Source organism: Hippocampus comes, unplaced genomic scaffold, assembly GCF_001891065.2.
Source record: "Hippocampus comes isolate QL1 unplaced genomic scaffold, H_comes_QL1_v1.1 scaffold207, whole genome shotgun sequence".
Taxonomy (NCBI): Eukaryota; Metazoa; Chordata; class Actinopteri; order Syngnathiformes; family Syngnathidae; genus Hippocampus; species Hippocampus comes.
The window spans coordinates 118063-138391 of record NW_017805146.1 but is presented as its reverse complement, the minus strand read 5'-3'; the positions used below and the strand labels follow the sequence as shown (position 1 = coordinate 138391).

The window sequence follows — 20329 nt, the reverse complement described above, 5'->3', positions numbered from 1 at the left end:
CACATGTCAAGCCACCCGATGTCGCTGTTTGCCCGCAGCGGCTTGCGTCCCGCTCCTCCTTTCTCCCCCCTCAGCAGCGCCCCCTCGGTTCGGGTCGGCTCGACTCAACCCCACCTTTTGGATTGCAGCTCGAGCAGACGCGCAGCAAGCACAGTGCAGAGCGGAGACGCCGCTCAGAGCTCTTTTCGCTTTTTACCACCGAAGCGCCAAAATTGCAGCCGAACGATGACATTGATCCACGCGGGCTACAAGTACAACATCATCTGACAACCTGCGCCCCGCACAGCTCCTCTTCTCCGCTCCTTGTGGTAAGTGCTCCCATTCGGCACCACAATTGTGCACAATGCGATATGCTGTCACTGGGATGCGACACACGTGATCAGCCGAGCATCTTGAATTAAGGCTCATATTGTAAACTCATGCGAGTGCGTGAATGAGTGTAAAAATGGACTGTCTTGCATTTTCAATTAGTTACTCACCCTCACGTTCAGTCAGATCAAATTTGACACACTTGACAGGAAAAAGATGCCGTTCTTTCTTCATGAAATTTGAATGGCGTTTCCTCAAGTGAGGCCAAAATTGCAAAAGTAAAATTTTAAAAAAATGTCTCTGGTTCAACAGTCCAACAATGTGTCTGCTAAAATGGCTTTTTGATTTATTTTTTTTGATTGTGTGTTAAATCAAGAAAAAATGGTGGGAATGGTGGAAGTCTTGAACATTTGGAATTGTACATGCCATCAGCGTGTTTGTTTGTGATGGTGTTTTTGAGGGCACTCCAAACAGTCCAGCAAACTGTCTGTGTGGCCACCACTTTTTCACAGGAACATACCCAAGGGTGTCAAACTTCTTTTTCGATCAGGGGCCACATTCACCCCGATTTGATCTCAAGTGGGCTGGACCACTATAAGCTATAACGATAATTGCAACTGCATCCCATTGTTTTGGTGCAAACAATTCAAAGTCTCCTACTATACGCTTTGAGAATATCCACAGTTATTGATTATTGTATTGTCACAGTTCTCGTTGCAAACCATATGGGCTACTATCGATGAAATGTCCGAACACAAATTAGTGCAATTTCAAATACTGTATATGAAGAATCCATTTGCAAATGCAGCTTTTAGATTGTCTCCTTTTTATGAAACAAAGTATTATCATCTTATCTTACTTTAAATATTCATACATTCCCACATCCATCTGAAAATCTTGACAAGCTCAAATGACTAATCACGGCATGCAGATTAAAAAAAAAAAACTCTTTGCCTCTGCTGAAACATTGATTGACAACATAGTATGTGTGCATGGAAGATGAACAGTATGTCAGGCTTCAATCTAAATAAACCACAACTGCTATTCTGGTGCATTTTTCTGCATTTGCGGGGGAAAAAAAGATGAGTTACCAAGTACTGTATTGCGGAGTCAAAGGCTTTCTGCGTTATTTCTTTATGATGTGTTTTATATAATAAGTGTGTGTGTGTGTGTGTGTGTGTGTGTGGATATGAGTGAGGGTGTCAGGCAAAGGGAGGGCAGAGCACATAAGCATATTATTCTATATAAGCACATTACCAGCACGCACTTTTCAGATGGCTCGTCCTCTCCGCCAAGCATGAGACGGGCTGGGCCAAGCTCATGCTGAGGTGTGATATTATATCAGATGACACACACACACACACACACACACACACACACACACACACACACACACGCACGGACACACATGAATAAAGCAAACAGGAGCGAATCACTCCTCGACCTCCCATCTGTGGGTGGTGAGTGAGTGAGGTCAACATTTGTGTTGAATTTATAGTTAAAAAAAAAAAAAGGAAAGCCTTTCTGATATTTGTGACACTTGCCGCTGTCAAGCCTGGGGAATAGCGTGACGACTTAAACTGGCTCAGAGGAAAGCAGGCACTTTTTTGGCTCTCTTTTTGAAAAATAAAAAAAAAGGAGAAAGAGGATAATTATCCATGTGCTTAAGTCTTGAAATCCAATGCCTGACTCCAACTCGATCCTCTTTGTAATCTACTGAGGCTGTCAAACTGGGAAGAGACCCAAGCTTCTGCCGTGGAAAGCCTGTCTTGTATAGTTCCACGTGCGTTTAAAAAAAAAAAAAGAATGGAGAGATGCGGTCTTACACTCTGATTGTCAATTTAGATGTGAGAATAGCAAGAAGTGGGAATTATGGAAGTACAAATACTTTGTAACTGTACTTAAAGATCCTAAAAGTGAATAAAAAAAAAAGTGAAAGTATTTAGTGGAGTGTTTTTGGGGTGTGAAATTATACATATATTTTTTTTGTGCATCTGAGTTATTTTGTTGATTTTTTTTTTCTTTTTTTATGAGACAGATAATGCTCATCGTAATGTGTTCATTTTTTTTCTCATCATCTTTTGAGCACTCTAAGTGTACATGGCAAGCACGTAACCACACTTAAAAATCTGAAACAGTCAACCATGAGGCTGTTACATGTCTACGAATCCGTGATATGCGCTGATTGCTTCTATCGCTGAACCAAGTTAGGCACACACACACACACACACACACACACACACACACACACACACACTACAGCCAATCTGTGGCAAAAAATGATGACTCCAGTCTCCATGGTGAAACGTTTGGAATGGAGCCTCCTTGATGATAATCATCAAATCTCTTTGCTCCGTTTGTATCATTTTAAATGCTCATTTGCTCGGCCCTATTTTATACACTAATCCCTGCTCAGCTGAGCAAGCGATACAGCGTTCTGTTTCCCACAATGAATCGATCATACTTAAAAAAAAAGTCCGCTATTGTCACTCCTTCGTCTTTCTCTGCGTGACATGCACCCACTCATGGCCTACAACGAGGCACTCTAAAGTAGCCATGCCAGCAGACTATCTGAAAGGAAGAAGCATTTTTGGGGTTCAGGCATAGCTGCGTAGCGAGCTAACCTCATGTCCCAATTGTTCAGTCTAACCGCTGATGTAAATTAATCCACGACCCACGAAAATGTTCCTCCCCTCGTTCTTCTCATTGACACCATCACAAAATGGAAGGATGTCAAAAAGACTCTGTCAGAGGAAGCGGCTGGGCTGGGGCCTGGAAAGCTAGAAATAAAACAAGTAGAATGGAGGGAAACTGGGTTAAGAAGGTTGTGATGGATGAGGCCGAGCGCTTTCCTGACTCATGGCCGCGTTCCCTGGTGACTAATGTGGTCAGTGACACGTCTCATCTCCTTCTCCCCACCTGCCATGTTCGAAGTCAGCCTGGGGGCATTGTGGCACACCCTGCTCTCATCCATAATCCTATTTTAGAACAATAATGACTTATTCATTACCTTACGTATGCAAACACAAAAATGTATATATGTATACATACATATAAATGAAAAACACTGCCACCCAAATGTTCTCAATGTTGAGAGGAGCCCTTTTTTATAGCCTTTTACAAACCTCTCAAACGCACAGCACATCACTCAAATCATCATCCGGGTTTTAATTCCTAAAGACGTATTAAGGGCAAATTCACTCGACAGTATATGGATTATTTAAGACATCCTGCTACCGGAATGAGTGCTGTAGCATCAATAATCTGTGCATCGGTCCGTACAACCGTTGGCCAGTGTAGAAAGAAAAAAAAAAAAACAACACAACGTTTCTCCATGCTCAAATGGCTTTGTTTGCTTCAATTTGGCTTCCTCAAGAAGTGGGCGTAAAAGAGTGATTTGCGGCTCGTCTATATGAGCAACCAACGCCAGGAGATGCAGTGAAAAGGTTCAGCAGAAGTGCAACAGTGTCACAAGGAGGTTTGCTGAAGATGTTACAAGAGACAAGGAGGAATTTTTGAAAAGGTCATTCTGACGCAAGATAGTACGAAAATCTGATTTAAACCAACACAAATTCCTGCGACGATAGAACGCAGGTGTGGTTTGGGCCCATTCAACGGTTCATTTCTGAAGTCGATATGAGTAGACAACTCACGCAGCCTCCACCGTCAGCTCCACTGACACTGTTTAAGGTTGGAGCCCAAATATGATTCCAGGGAAACACGGCAGACAAACAGCGGCTGACAAGGTTGCCCGCCAACAGCAGGCCATCCTTGACATTTGTGTTTGTGTTATCCGCAGATATATCTTGCCACCCACCCACCGACCTCTGTCTTCTTTGCTGCGCACTTACTGTAAGTTATTTGGGAAGGCTGTGGAGGAGGAAGTCACATCTGCTTCCTCAGTGTTTGCAATTTAGGGCTTGGCTAATACGTGGTTTTTTTTTTTTTTTTTTTTTTTTTTTTAGGGTTAGAGTTAGCCTAATTATAATACAAATTAATCCTGACCCAATTCCAATATTTGGCAAAGAAAATTTCTGATAAACATTGAAGTGTCCAACTAAAAAGTGCGATGAGTAAAATAACTTTATTTTGGCTCACTTCACACTTAGGATGGTAAAGACATGAATTCGGCAAACATCAGCCAATTTTTTGGGCCAATCATTTTGGAAGGGTTCGTCATCTTTGTCTGAGGTTGTAAAGTGAAACCAGGCACGAAACAACAACAAAAACAATCCGCAAAAATCCGCAGATTTTTCTCGGCCGATTTTTAACGATTTAAAAATAGGTAATATGAAGCGATGAAATCGACTGACCGATTGATCTGTTGGGCCAACTGTTCTCGATATGTTTTCTTCCCGCCCATCATTGATGTTCCAATTCCTTGATGCTCGCGAACTGATGCATGACACTGGTTTGAACTCCAAAGTTTTGCCGAGCGTTTTGGCCCCCGCCATGATCTCACATCATCCCTTATCTTTTGCCCTTTCCTCAGTCCCACTCCAACGCTCCTGCGCCCCCGCCTCCACCCACCGGTCCTCTCGTCCAGCAGGACCATGATGCTGAGCAGCTCGGTGGAGGTGCCCAGCCCGGGCGCTTTGAGCAGTCTCAGCGGGCTGAGCGAAGCGGCTCGCAACGTGGTGCGCTCCTCCAGCATCTCGGGGGCCATGTACAACCTGGAGAAGAGTCCCGGAGGCGGGGTGCCCGAGTCGGCGTCGCTGGCCGGCATCAAGAAGCGGCGCTCCAGTCTGGGGGCCAAGATGGTGGCTATTGTGGGCTTGTCGCAGTGGAGCAAGAGCACACAGCAGCTCAACCAGCACGGTCAGTTCTTTTCGTCATCCGCCACTCTTTCTTGCGCTCATTTTTTTGGGGTGGGGGGGTGATGTTCACTGTCAACATCTCGGCCAAGGCCACGTTTGCTCTTTGCCTCTTTCTATTTTCTCCCTTGTCTTTGTGTGGAATCGGAATTGCATTCACACTACTGCAAAATAATCAACTCAGGATCCGGTGGGGACTCTCCTTCTCCTTTCCGAAACAACATTGTGCATGCGACCTTTTCCGAACAGTGTGTCCGGTCTGCAATTTGCTTTCTGCTTGCCTGCCCACAACGTGGCTAGACATCCGACGTGTTTATTTCTGGGAGACCAGTCAGTCTTAAAACCCGATCTGAGTGTTGTTGCTATCTGCTCTGTAAATCCAACAGAGTGTGACATTTTGCAGCCTGTTCTTAGCCGAGTTCAGAAGGATTTTATTCAAATGCCAATGCACTTTAGTGTGCAGAAAACGATTTTTCACTTGCTTTAAAAAGCTTAGGATTGCGTAATGAATCCCCCAAAATCTTGCATTACCTTTTAATATAAAGCTTTTTCGAGATGCCCTAAAAGACGGCCGGATTTTATAGGCGTGCATTATGTACAAAAAAATAAAAAGAGTAAATGATCGCCCTTTTTTTTGTAGGTGCTGTCTCTTTTTCTAATCTTCTGATTTCTTTCTTTTAAAATGATGGCTTCTTTCTTGTAAAAACATGAAAATGTAGCCAATTTTTTGGCAGGTCCATTTCTCCTAAAGGCTCATCAGATGAACACGCATCTTTCATCAAGGATAACAAAAAGAATAAAAAAAAAAGTCCCAGCTCCTCAGTTGTAATTACACCCTCTCTCCACCATGAGCGTAAACAGAATAGAATTGACGAGATGCATGCATATGTGGTGCCAGCGCTAACAGAGTCGCCATATGTCCAACGGGCAGCGTCGACAGGAACGCACGCTGTCATTCACGTGGAAAACACGCATTCATCCGAATCCTCAATAACACACGTGGAGTCTTCCCCAGCACAGTGGCAGTTCGCAAATACATTCGAAATAGATTTCTTATTATCATTATTTTTGTTGGGGGAGGCGGGGAAAAAAATTCAGCTGCCGTCTTTGTCTGGAATCTTGGTTTCAAGGAACTATGTTGAAGGGAGGGGAGGAGCTTCTGTTCATCACCCCCTTTGCCTAATTATCTATTTTGCATATTTTCACCTATCACCGTTAGTCCTGCAATGTGTCTGCCTTCATGCCGACAAAACAAACAGAGAGCAAAGAAAGCACGAGGAGGCTCATAGTGGCCGCGGATGTGAAGAAGAGGGTGTCTAAATTTAGATGCTCTCAGCCGCCAGGAGAACATATCTGGCCTGGAACTAAATGACAGGATCGTGCGCCCCGCGCATCCGTCCAACTTCGTCCGTATGATGGCTCTCATTGTGACGGTGGCGTCACCACAGCTTCACCTGCGTGACCAGCTCACATGGCGAAAATCACCAAACGTGAGGCAGAGTAGACGCATCCTGACAAATGGCCACCGGCAGTTTTTAAAATCCGCTGCACGACATAACGCGAATCATTTGTTCAGTTCAACCACCCGTCCCGCTTCGTTTCGGCCCTCTCAAATGAAGTGACAGGATTGAAATGGGAGGCTTACTGGAATGAGTGGAGATGAATGCTATTAAAGCGCGTTGCGAAGGGAATGTTGGCGTGTTATTGCGTCTGCGGGCTATGCTCCGCGCTTGCTGCGTTTTGTGAATTGCATCCAGTCGGTTCACAAACAACAGAGGAACGAGCCCACCTGGAAGTGCTTGTGGAGCAAACCTGTGTTGAAAAAGTCATCACATGAAGCTTTGCAAAACGTTCCAAATCAATCAATCAATCAATCAATCAATCAATCAATCAATCAATCAATCAATCAATCAATCAATCCAGCGTGCACTGTGCGTCCTCAAAACATGCCATGTAGTTTCTTTCAAGTGTCATCGGGTAACATTTCATCATCTGTTGTTTTCCTTTTTTTTCCGGACATTCCATTTTGTGTGGCCTGGTCTTTCTTATTGGGTAATGATAGCTCGTTTTGTCGGGCAAGCATCATTTCCTACTGCATGAGGCACAAAGGACACCGGATTATTATCGGCTTCCAGCCTGGTCAATTACAGCAAATTACTAGGATTTGTTTCTAATAAATGCTCTTGATACAATCATTAAAAAAAAAAAAAAATGATGCAACGCAAAAAAAATGCAGCACACGGTTAGCAAAGGCATTCGAGTAGCGATTGCCAGTGAATGCCAAACTGAAATGGTGTGGAATTAATTGGATTGTTGGAATGCACAGCGTGAGACTTGAAACCGGAGTGGTTTGAATTTGGGAAATGTAAAAACAAACAAACAAACAAAAAAACATCCTGCAAAGTCCAGAATGAGTGGAAAAGTTCCGTTTGAATGGTTTGTGAAATCAGTCAGTAGGAATTTTGGGAACGTGGAAACTAATGCCATGGATGCTCTGAAGGCGCTGGGTGTTTGGAATTGGCGCAGACACGTGGAGGGAGTAACATGGCCAAATTGGCAGGCAGCACAATAATAATATTCACGAATATTGGCGTGGAATGACATGTCGACGGATTGCTTTTGGACAGTGTCAATCAAAATGGCCAATTATCACCTTTGCAAAGACAATGCGCCTGGATCTCATTCAAGTAGGCAGGCGTCCCTAATTTAATGGCAAGTTGGCATCATGAGACACACGTGGGAGGTGATTGATTGACCGTGGCTGTTAGGTGAGCGCCCGACTCCGGCCACGCCCTGTCGAAGCCTCCCCCGATCCGCCATCTCGCTGCGCTCACTGACGCTACAGAGGCTCGAAAGTGTGAGCGGCGCCGCGCATGAATTTGTCGGATGAACATGTCTGCGTTACGTAACGCACCTCTCCTCACCACAAATCCCGTGCATGAAATGCAAACCCGTCTTGACTGCCCTCCCGCGTTTCTTTCATGTGTGGATAGATTCCGAATTCAAGGATTTGTGGCAGGCCTTTTTTTTTTTTTTCTGTTTGCGGTCTATTTATTGCCTGCTATTATTAGTAGCGCAGAAAAAGTATTTCCGTGGTTTTTCACCGGGTGACTCACTCCTCCGCTGGGCTCAGTCAGTCTTATCTCCCGCGTTTCTTTCATCTGTGGATAGATTCCGAATTCAAAGATTTGTGCCCGGCCTTTTTTTTTTTTTTCTGTTTGCGGTCTATTTATTGCCTGCTATTATTAGTAGCGCAGAAAAAGTATTTCCGTGGTTTTTCACCGGGTGACTCACTCCTCCGCTGGGCTCAGTCAGTCTTATCTCCTGTGCAGGTTTATCCGTGGCTGCAAAGGCTTAGCCCGCACGGAGGACGGCCACTTTTGAGATTCAGCACACGAAGGAATGATTCTTGGATGCCAGGCGGGCATGGATAGGAATGTGCGTTTTACTCATGGATGTGTTTGCTGTCTCACCTGAGCGACCAACTTTCTGTTCACGTTCCCAAAGCTACATATCCCCACGTAGATATTTCCGTGGCATACATTGGCGCTCCCATCATCTCACTATTCTGAGCTCCATTTAGCTCTTCAACCCACTCGACATTTCCTTTTTGATATCGTTTTACATCTCCCGCCTTCCCTTCTTTTCGCACGTTTATGGCCGGGGGTGGTTCATGGCACAAGTGTGCGCCAGAGGCACACAAAAGCAGCAGATTGTGAGACTTTGGAATTGTCTCACACAGGAATGCAATACTTGTGTTCCCCCCCCGATCACTTTGAATGCTTGATGGAACCACAAGTACATTTCTACACTACACACAGAACGAAAAAGATGACACCGTGTGAATTCAAAATAAGCACATAACGTTGCTAGCTTAAATGCTAAAACATCGAATAAGAAAAAAAAATGGGCGTTTTGTGTTAAGCCTTAAGCCACAGCTATTTGACCGCAAAAGCAAACAGCCGAGATAACAATGTGTGTATATTCTTTATCCTCTGCGAAAATTCACCGGAGCTTACTGGCTCATTTCGTATAGTTGAGAAAGTCTCCTTTGTTTGTGTTTGCGTGACTGTATTATACTTTACCCGGAGGCCTAGTCACGCGCACCAGAAGCAGCAACTGTTTAATTCTTATGTATTTTAGGAGTTGATGTTATATGAGTTTATGATGTAAAGTTTTATGAAGTGCAATTCTATGTTTAAAAAAAAAAAAGAAAAGTTTCAAAGTTGTAAGTTGTAGCTAGTATTAGGTCAGCAGAGGAGGCCCTTCCCTGACCACTGCTTGACAGTCAGTCTTATATCTCCCCAAATTATTTTTCAATAATGTTTCTCGGTCCCTGATCACGGACAAGCCAATTAAAACTGACAGAGACTAATTTTGGAAACCAAATGATAATAAATGAAATCCCCAATGAGCATGCCCAATAGTCAAAAAGTCAACAGTATTATATTTTGGCCTCCAGTTACACTCAGGCTGTTTTCATTTGGAGTGCGTGTGTGTCGGCGGCGGGGTAGGCTGAGAGGGTCGGTTGTCCCACATTGGCCTACTTCTGGCTCCTTCTGAGTCAGCAGCCTTTTGGCAACATCACTTAAAACCTCACAATGATCACCAATTTTTGGGGGGAAAATCTCTCCCGAAAGAAAACCGCCGTGACGAAGATGACTCAAGCTCTCTTGATATTTTACTGGAAATATTTCACAACGAGGTCGGTGTTGGGTCACAAAATGTCTCCAGGTGAAAGCGATTTTAAATGGAACGTTTCCCCAGGCTTTCTTTGAGAGTTGCCTTGAAAACAAGGTTGCTGCGCCATTATGCCAACCCTCCCGCACCACCTTGGAGTCACTAGCGCTCTGGCTAAATGCCGACTGAGACCTTTCTCCTCACTCTTAAAAGCTTTGCTCCCCACCGGTACTATTCAAAGGCTACAAAACCCATTTCAACGAGCCATCGCTTCCAATATCGATGCCTACTGCTTCGAAAATCCGAGCGTAGCATCATGAACGTAATCACAGCTTGGTCAGAGAGCGAGAGGCTCACGTCCGACGTGATGCAGCTGAGATGCTATCATTATGCTCAATCAAAGGTGCTCAAGTGGCTGTGCCACGCAAATTTCAAATAAACAACATCAACAATACGGGAAATTACTCCGGAGTACAGTAATTATGTTTGTGCGCGCGGGGTCTCATGAGTATATGGTGTGGGTGATGTGAGCCTTTCGTGCATTGGACCAACACACACACACACAAACACATTTCTCCTCTCAGCCAATATAAACACCCAGGCGGGCTTATTTCAAAATCTGTTTCATGGCGCCGGCAGACGGCCGCTGCGCCGCAGGAAACTCTCCACAGGTTCCCCTCTCAAAGCCCAAATGACATTTTGCTCTTAAGCCCGCGTGCAGCCAATCTGCAACATGGGGAAATAGTCATGCTAATCTTTCTATTCCCATTTTTTGCGGCCCCCGCGAGGGCATTTGAAGGGCCAAAAACAGTCAAATGAAATCGAGTATCCATCTCATATCAATTTTCAAGTTGAATTAATGTGATTATTAGAGTGGTTAGATGCGTTTCTTCTCATCCACTCCTTCTAAAGTTGCGTATTCCGGGGGAAATAGCTTGAGAATTAGATTGGCCTTTTTCCTCACCGTGATTAAGCGACATTAGACAGAAGCCGGCGCATCATATTAACTCACCGGCAGACATCCTGCAGTACATGAAGGTTTCGGATTAGTGCAAATCATTTCCCGTGCAAAAGGACGCTTGGCAAAAGGCTAATGGCTTCTTGTCGGCCGCCGTTGTCCTGCTAGGACACGTTCATGGGATTCATGCGCGCACGGAGAGTGCGCACAAATACGACACGGGAGATTTTTAAATTCAATTATTTCTTCATTAAAACACAGAGTAACAGTACTCACACTCTGTACTGAAGTAGAAGTACATATTTATGTGTAAAAAAACAAAACAAAACTGGTACTAGTACTGCCTCACCTCCTTTGCTTCTGGGACAAGTCGGAAATTGCAACCATTTAAGTAAATGTAAGATGAACAAAAAAGTACAGGGGCTAATATGTACTTAAATACTGAAAAAAAAAAGTAAACTAATGACCCTCACTTCCATCTTGTACCCATTTTGCTCACTTCTCCGCACACCAAACTATTTTTCTCCAGGATTAACTGACAGAGTGGTATCGATTTGATACCAAGTGAATACTGGGCCAGTATCACCCATATAGAATAAGGCAGATTGATTCATCATGAAGTTGCTAAATCTGACACGTTGCCCTTTTCTCCCTACACTTTTCATGATTAAAGAGTCAAATGTCAGGAAAAGTATTTGGCCAAAGTTGCAGAACATACTTTCTTGTATAATAAACGTTTTTGTTTGTTTGCTATTATGTGAATTTTTATTTTTTTTTAAAGGCTTCACTTTAGTTGGAAAATACTTCATTTTCGTTTAGCTTCTATTAGTTTCAGCATTAGTTTTAGTTTTTTAATATATGGAATATTTGTCATGTACAAGATGGGAAAAAAAGTCACCAAATTTTGTGTAATAAGTCCGGATAAATACATTCAGAATGATCCGAATGCCTAAGTATGATATTGCTGACTTTTCTCAATTAGTTTTTTAATATATGGAATATTTGTCATGTACAAAATGGAAGAAAAGTCACCAAATTTTGTGTAATAAGTCCGAATAAATACATTCAGAATGATCTGAATGCCTAAATATGATCTTGCTGACTTTTCTCAATTTTTTTTCGACGTGTTGCCATTGGCGTAGCCTTAAAAAGTCTGTACCGTATTGTCAAAGTAAGAAGTCGTTTTCAAACGTAGGGAGTGAACGGAAGAATTCTTCCAGACATGACCCTCAAACAGCTGTCGAAAGAAAGGATGGCGCGATGGATTGAATGCAGTCATAAGAAGAAATAAATGGCCAGACCCAATTTTTATCCCTCTTATATAAGTGACACCGATTCAACTACAAATAATCTCTATTTTTACCCTCTACCTTTTTGAAGCTTTCCTTTTTTTGGGGGGCTCTAAATTTAGCAGAGAAGCCCAGCAGTGAAGACGCCACAACAAAATCTTTCATCGCAGACAGCCGCGCTTGGTTACTGTTGCTACGCGCGGCGGACCGCTGCCGTCACCGGCGCATCCAATAGGCATGTCGGCGCAGGGAGGCTAAAAACAGCATTCTATATTACAGCTCATAATGAGAAAGGCTTCATCAGTGCTCTCTCCAAATGTCAAAGCGGCTTTAATGATACGCACACACACGCACACACACATGCAAATAATGTGCGCGGAGTCAGTACTTTTGTTGATGCTCCGTCCTCTGCAATTGAATCGATTCATTCGCCTCCACCATGCGACTTGAACTTTACTATCTAATATCTGGATTGCTCTCATGTCGTACCATTTATGTGCACAAACTTGTCTTTGAATTGGATGCCGCGCGCTTTCTGCAATCATGCTCGTCTGCCGGGGCTGAGTTATTCCTCATATCAGTCGACAATTAAACGGCCTCTTCTCGACTCGCTTATGTAATGTTTTGGAGCCGTTGGATTTATGTTGGGCTCGCACTAATTACAGTGCGCCCGTGTTTGTTTTGGCCTCGGAACAAAAAAAAAAAAAAGTGAGCTTGACTGCGGAAGGGGAAAGGAAAACAATGCCGCGATGTTTCTTTTCGATTGGATGAGCGTTTGTTCAGCTGATATCCTGCTTAACTAGTATCCTCTTTGTCCTCACGAGGAGGACAATTCAGCACACTAGTATCGTAGTGGGCATAGTCGTAGTTTACTAGTTTAATTGCGTACAGGTAGGCCACAAGTGGTGCTGGTAGAGAAAAGAAATGATGAGTAAGACAGTCGTTACTGCTGAGGCAAAACTGCCAGAGGGCATTTTGGTTGGTCCGGGCTGCCACTCGTGCGTAACGCATACCTTGTACTGTTGTACTCCGAGTGCAGCGCAGTGGTTTCCTAGTCCGCTATCATTGTAACTAGTAGGCAAAAAGCGGCACCGAGAGAGAGCAGCAAGAGATCACGTATTGCCCTGCAAAGTTAAATACAACTGAATTGTACTGAATGCATGTAGAGGACCGTCCGTGCACCCTTAAAGTGACTTTCCAAATGGGAACGACCTGAGCTTCCAAGATGAACCATTTTAGTACGAGACAATAAGAAGTGGATCCCAAGATAAGAAGAAGATTCTAAAGCCACACCGACGGCCAGGAAAAGGCACTCGGAGAGGGGAAAGGCTGCCCGCGGCTCTTGGTGCAATGCAGACGGCGTTGCCATGGCAATGGAAAAGGGGGAGCCGCGCAGAGGAAGAGGGGGAGGAGGAGGGGATTAAAGAGGACGGAAGCGATCACTGCTCCTTAACGGGGGGGGGCTGTTTTGATACGAGGGGAGGGCCGCGCTGACAAATGAGTAAAGAGTGTGACAAGTTGGAGGAGTCGCTACTTGATGAATCAAAGCGAAAAAATTGATCACCATAGAAAACTCGATGAAGCGGACGATTTCAGCAAAGGGTTTAGGTTCATGACTTTTTTTTTTTTTTTGAATAACAGGGATGAGGTTGTCTCCATGGCGTCAGCTGTCTCAGGTGGCATCGCCCGCTTCCCGATCAGCGTTGTCACAGCAGCGCCTGAAGTTTGCCAGCGGACGCTCGGCCTCACTGTCAGCTTCCTCGTCGTCCTCGCATGAAAGTCTCCCGAAAATCTCGTCAGCCTCATTGCGCAGCTTTGTTTGCCCTCGGTGACTGTTCCGGGGTTGTCATGGCGATAGGGGCGAGCATGGTGAGGGGAGTTTAATAAGCTTGGAGTTGCTCAGGGCTAATGAAGTGCGATGTCTGGACCGGAGAGTGTTTTTTAACTAGCAACAAGGGACAAGCCTCTTGTTAAAAGTCTTCCGACGGCAAGGCTCTCGATCGAAAGCCGTTTAATTTGCAGCTTTCGCTCCAAGTGCTAGTACACCGTTTGTCTGTGCTAGTAGAGTGACGAGGGTGCACTAGTTCATCCAGTACGGCACATTTAAATGCAGTTCAGTTGTATTTAACGGTGAAGTAAAAGACATTTCTTCTACAACTATTTATCCCTCACCAGTAACACCCCCCCCCCCACTAGTGTCTTCCCCAACTACAGCATTATGCCATCCTGCACACTAGTAGGACACCTTTGGCATGCGAGGTGGACAACTGCAAGTTACTAGTCAGGCGAAATTGAGCGCTCCTTGACGTCTGCGCTCTTCTCTTAATACTAGTGCAGTGCTAGAAGAATGTGAGAATGTCACGAGTGGTACTAGTAACATAAACTCAGCAGCTTGCGCACAGTTTTGCCTCACTGATAGGACATAGTGGTCTAACCTGTATTCCAAATTTGTCCTACAAGTGAAGACAAAGAGCGTACGGGTACATAGGCATCGGATTCATACTAAAATGACATTTATTTTCGTCACTTGTAAGACAGTTGCACTCGAAGAATGGCTTGAATGTACTATTCAAAAGTGTCCTAGTCGTAAGGACACTGTGGTAAAAAAAAAAAAAAAAAAAAAATACCGAAGCGTTGCCCGGCATTTTTTCAACACAAGGTGGTACTACATTGAGGTCAAGTCAAAGAGTGTGGGGTTTGTGAAAGAAAGTGACCTTTGACCTTTTTTTTTTTGTTTTGTTTTCCCATTTCCAATCAGACGGCGGAACCAAGAAGCTTCGCAGCACCATCCGACGGAGCACGGAGACCGGCATCGCTGTGGAGATGAGGAACCGGGTGACGCGACAGGGAAGCAAGGACTCCACCGACGGCAGCACCAACTCAAACAGCTCCGACGGAACGTGAGCATCCGCGTCGCGTGGCCGCTTCACGCGAGTGTTGAGCATCTCAACTCAGTGGGCCCTCCTGGTGTTTTTATTTATTTTCTCTCAAGGTTCATCTTCCCTACCACGCGCCTCGGGCCCGAGAGCCAGTTCAGCGACTTCCTGGACGGCTTAGGCCCCGCTCAGATCGTTGGGCGGCAAACATTAGCGACGCCTCCGATGGGTAAGCCGTGGGCCAAGTAGGCCCAGCATATCGGTCACTCTCATTTTGCTCGACTTGCTCTACTCACCTCCTCTTTGTTTCCTTTTGCCCGCAATTTACTCTTACTTATCATTGACGCAGCATCACTCACAGTTACGGCCTCATAAAATTGAAAGATGGATTTTCTCGATGTTGTTTCACTGTGGGACGCCAGAAATGAAGGGGTCCAACGTGATGTGGATTCAGCACACTCTGCAGAGTACAGTCAGCCCTTTTCTGGCCTTCAAAATAAAATCGATATCATATGTGCACACATATATTTGCAAAAATTCTACATTTTTTTGCAGATAATCTATTTTACAAAATCTATCCTTGCCATCGACGTATAGTGACAGGCAACTGCCCCGTAAAGTGAATTCTGAAAATTTGTTTCAAAATACACGATACAAAAAAAAGTCCGTCTTGAGAGCCACTGCATGGCCCGCGGGCTTCACGCTGCTATGTCTGCTTCAGAGTGCCTCGTTGTCAGCTGTGAGTGCCTGTGGTTTTAAGTGGATATATATTCATTTCTCAAACATGTCATTATGTGTTGGCATAAGAAAAATGCTTGAAGTGCATCAATTCCCCCTCATCGTAGAAATGGTATTTCATTGACAGTTGACCGGTAAGTGGGACGTGGTTTCAGCTCATTCAGTGGACACGCCCACAACTCCCAAACTCTTCCCTGTCAAAGTCATAAAACGTGGTTATTTTCATTTTGCGGGGACTGCAAAATGCTTTTGCATATCCACTTCTTGCAGCTTTGTGTTCAACTAAATGGACCCAGAGCTCAATATAAGCCTCCCGGGTACATTTTCCATGACCAAAAACATGCAGGGAGGGATCCTGCCACGCTGTAAAAGTGAACTGTCAAGGGGAAAAAATAAAGCAAAGGGTTCGAGGGGAGCTTCCTGGTGATAATCCTCTGTACCGCTTAACGCACAAGTATATCAAGTTAATGTGCATGAAATGTGATCCGTTGACATGGATCCTGTGAAAGTCTCCAGAAGGACGCTTTTCAGGGAACGTTGTTCTGTGGCTCCCTCCAGTGGTGACAAATGTCAATTGAACACTTCAAGGCCTTAAACTGTGCACAGTCAGGCGAGACAAAAATCATGTCTCATTCTGCAGGGGACGTCCATGTTGGTATGGTGGACAGAGGAGGTCAGCTGGAGGTGGAGGTCAACCAGGCCAGAGGCTTGATCCCCAAACCGGGCTCCAAGAATATCCCAGGTTCACCGACCGCCCTGACGCTTTGGTCGCGTCCGTGCCGGAATGGAGTCGCGGTGTTTGATTTCCTTTTTTGCTGTGCTTTGTTTAGCAACCTACGTGAAGGTGTACGTCCTTGAGAACGGAGTGTGCTTGGCCAAGAAGAAAACCAAAGTCGTGAAGAAGAATCTTGACCCCAGCTACCAGCAGCCGCTGCTGTTTGATGAGAGTCCTCAGGGAAAAGTCCTCCAGGTATCCCGACTCATTCCATTTGATTGGGGTGATTCTTTCCAGTGCTGATATGATCTTCACAGCATCGCGCACGCTCCCGGTGGAAATTCAACGTATGTATACAACAACCGCTTCAACTTTGCCTTTGTGAAGACTAATTAGCTTACCGCTAACAAACGACGCAAAACACCATCGACGGGCTAACGAATAGCATTTGCGTGGCTGATTTATAGCGCTTCCAGCAACAAGTATTTGAACACAAATGGTTGAGCAACACGTGTAGGTAGAAGATCATGTTCTCTGTCCTTTGCGTGGAGCCACTCACAATCCTGCAGCTTCACGATCGCCTAACAATCCTTTTCCGCTGCGTAGGTAATCGTGTGGGGGGATTACGGGCGGATGGACCACAAGTGCTTCATGGGAATGGCCCAGATCCTGTTGGAGGATTTGGACCTGTCGGCGACCGTCGGCGGCTGGTACAAGCTGTTCCCTACCTCCTCTCTGGCAGACCCCAGCATCGGACCCCTGGCCCGACGCCTCTCGCAGTCCTCCCTGGAGAGCGCCACCAGCCCCTCGTGCACCTAACAAGGCTGAGTCATGCAAACCCTCGTACTGTACATACCACTCAAGACTGTATCTTCAAGTGCAAAAACCTGATACCCCCTCTGTACGTGCACGTTATCACCGAGCAATTTTGTAAGTCGGAGTGGGGGCCAGGGGGGGTGTAGACCCTCGTAAATTCCACATTTTACCTGAAGACGTAGCATTTTTCCTCCTCCGTGTTCCAACATTCCCAACCATGACGCATTGGGTTCACAGAGTGCCATACATAACCTGCATTTGCAGGTTCCACGAGACCATCCCAGGGCCATGCAGATGACGCATTCTAAACTGTGGTTGCCAAACTTTAAAAAAAACAAAAAACAAAAAAAAAAACAACAACTATTTTTTAAAACCAAAGCAATTGTTTATCGTAGTGTTAGATGAAGTAGTCGAACAATATAACGTCCGGATATGTAGCAGAGCCAATGATATTCTGTGGGCCAAACGCATTACAGGTGCAGATATTCGAGATATTCTGAGGTAGCCGCACTCCACTTGCACAGGGCAGGGCTGAGTTTATACCTAGATATGCATCTATACATATAGAGTTCTACATTTATTTGTGTTCACGCGTGTACGTATCGGCCGCAGTCTGCATGCTCGCTCGCTTGCAATCTTTTTACAAAAAAAAAACAAAACAAAAACTTTTGAATGTGCTCCCAAACTTCACATTTAACACTTGGTCGTGGAAAGTGGAGTGACACAAAGAACCCAAGCGGTTCTCAACCTTTGTGGAAACTTCTCACGGCACGACACCAACCAAAAATATGAAAGTGGGCCCCGTATCGGAAGCCGTCGAAGCGTTTCTCGTGACCGGGGCCCACTGGGATGCAACATTTGTTCAGTGGAATTCAGTGGGGTTTCACTTTGACATTAACATTTGCATGTCTCTCACTTGCAACATTTTTTCCATTACTAGTGCCACTTTTGACCTGCGATTAAATCCTACTCGTAACTTTTTTCCCCCCCTGCACTAGTAACGCTACGAGAAATGTCGTAATTGTGGAAAACGCTTTGACCGGAGACAGAGTTAAATACAACTGAACTGGTGTTACATCCATTATGATCAGTTGAATAGGTTTGGACGGCACGGTGGTTGGGAATCACCGACTTCGGAGATGATGGATGAAATACGGTGACGATGATGATGATGATGATGACGACGACACGAGTAATTGAAAATTCTCCCTTCATGTTTCTCCCACAAGACACTGAGCATTGTGGGTAAATATGAAGCGCTTTGGTCGAGGGTTTTTGGGCTTCCCTTTTTTTTTCTGTGTGCCAGCTGTTGGAGTTTTGTGAGGTTTTATTCGATGGAAAGGAAATACGATGGTGATCCCGGCAACGTTCAATTTTCCGCCCGTGTTGCACTACGGTTCTTTCAAAGACGGCACTTTATTGTGAAAGAATGAACGCTGTTTCCTCGTGTAATGTTGTGATTCCTTTGAATTTGAATGCCAGCGTGGAAATGGAACAGCACGTTAGTCTACTGATTGATTTCTTGGCTTTGGTGATTATTATTATGATTTTTTAAAATTTGTTTTCTACTTCTACCGGAACAACAGAAACAGGTCAGTTTTACTCGTAGCACTTTGTCATTGATCTGACACTTGCATCTCAGTTATGGGAAATGAATTCAGTGGAACAAGTTGTAGCAGAAAGTTCAATGCAGTTCTGAAATAAGCTCAAGCAAGTAATTGGCATTTACTGTTCTTTATCTGAATCGACTGATCTGATGGAACATTTTGATTCCATTTCTGAGTGTCGGAGACCAGCGCTCAACTTTACGCAAACAAATGTCCAGTTCCTATTTGAAAGCGACATGTGTTTGCAGATTTTTACCAAGGTACATTCCGTGTATCAGCACTACGTTCATATTTTTGTCCTCACGGTACAAAACCAACATAATCACACGGTTCTACTTTGGATTTGACGAATACGTGTGTTGCAATTTTCTTGACATGGTCTACGGTATTGTAGGCTATTCTAGACATATTCTCTCTCTCTCTCTCTACACACACACACACACACACACACACACACACACACATTTTGTGTCATTTTGTGGACAGCTGGCATGATGATGTAAAATGAATATACAGTACAAATATTGTATTTGCACACAATCTCTTTGGTGCACTTTTTTGTGTGATTCTTTAAAAAAAAAAAATCTTGTTAGAGAACCTCTAAAAAGAAAACCACCTTGTATAACGTCCACATTCACTGCTGAATGTTTACTCCTTGGCAAAAAAAAAAAAAGAAAAAAGAAAAGTGAATATTTGCTCTATGTTTTGGAGATGGAGTGGAAATTTGTTCCGCTTTTGCCACCAAAAGCAAAGTGAACTATTGCCTTTCTTTCACGTGAGCTGTGAGTGTGCACATTTATTGCATTGTGTCATGAGTGCGAGGGACTGGAAGGACTTGAAAATGTGTAAATAATTGTGAAATAATATATGTTGCTGTTTAAACGATGCAGGTTTTGGCACATGAACACGGTATTTAAGTCCATGTCAAGTGAAAAGACATCTGTCTTTTGATTTTTGACACACCATGGAGTGTGTTGAACAACCCTACCAAATTGCAGCCATGAAAATATCGATTGAAAATGAGGCTTCCAAATAGTGGAAAAAAAAAAATGAAACGCGCAAAAATCATACATGTCGCAACACGCTAAAGTGTCCACGCCTGCGCAATTTCCAATTCAACATGCTAACCGTCACGCCCGACTCCCCGTTCCCCTCACTCTTTTGCCCCTCTTTCCGTGACATGCATGCACTCATGCCCTACAACGAGGCGCTCTAAAGCAAAACCCCTAAATTCACTTTACAGGGTCTTTAATGTTCACACAAATGAGTCATCTGTTTCTTTGCTTGACACTGGCTTTTAATGAATGAACTATTATTGATTTCTGAAAATGAAAGTCGATTTTTGAAAGCTCCCAAAGCAGCAGGGTTGACGGTGACAGCGTTGTGTCGAGTTTTGGTGACTTTTTGAATGTGAAGGTACTGAAACGGGTCAATCGCAGTACACATGCTGGGAGTATTTTTTGGGGGGGGTGGGGCGGCGGTGCTGCGGTTGAGATATAAATGCACACATCCGGCATTTGTCAACCT

The 20329-nt window shown here is 44.5% G+C and overlaps 1 protein-coding gene across 1 annotated transcript; it reads left to right on the top strand.

Moving 5' to 3' along the window:
- Window positions 1-18: 18 nt before the first annotated feature.
- Window positions 19-17865, top strand: rims3 (regulating synaptic membrane exocytosis 3). The gene is made up of 7 exons (XM_019867867.1): window positions 19-308; window positions 4802-5127; window positions 14809-14950; window positions 15043-15155; window positions 16305-16406; window positions 16495-16634; window positions 16986-17865. Exons 2-7 carry the CDS (start codon window positions 4863-4865, stop codon window positions 17196-17198), a joined length of 975 nt encoding a protein of 324 aa, XP_019723426.1. The 5' UTR covers window positions 19-308; window positions 4802-4862; the 3' UTR covers window positions 17199-17865.
- Window positions 17866-20329: the final 2464 nt, after the last annotated feature.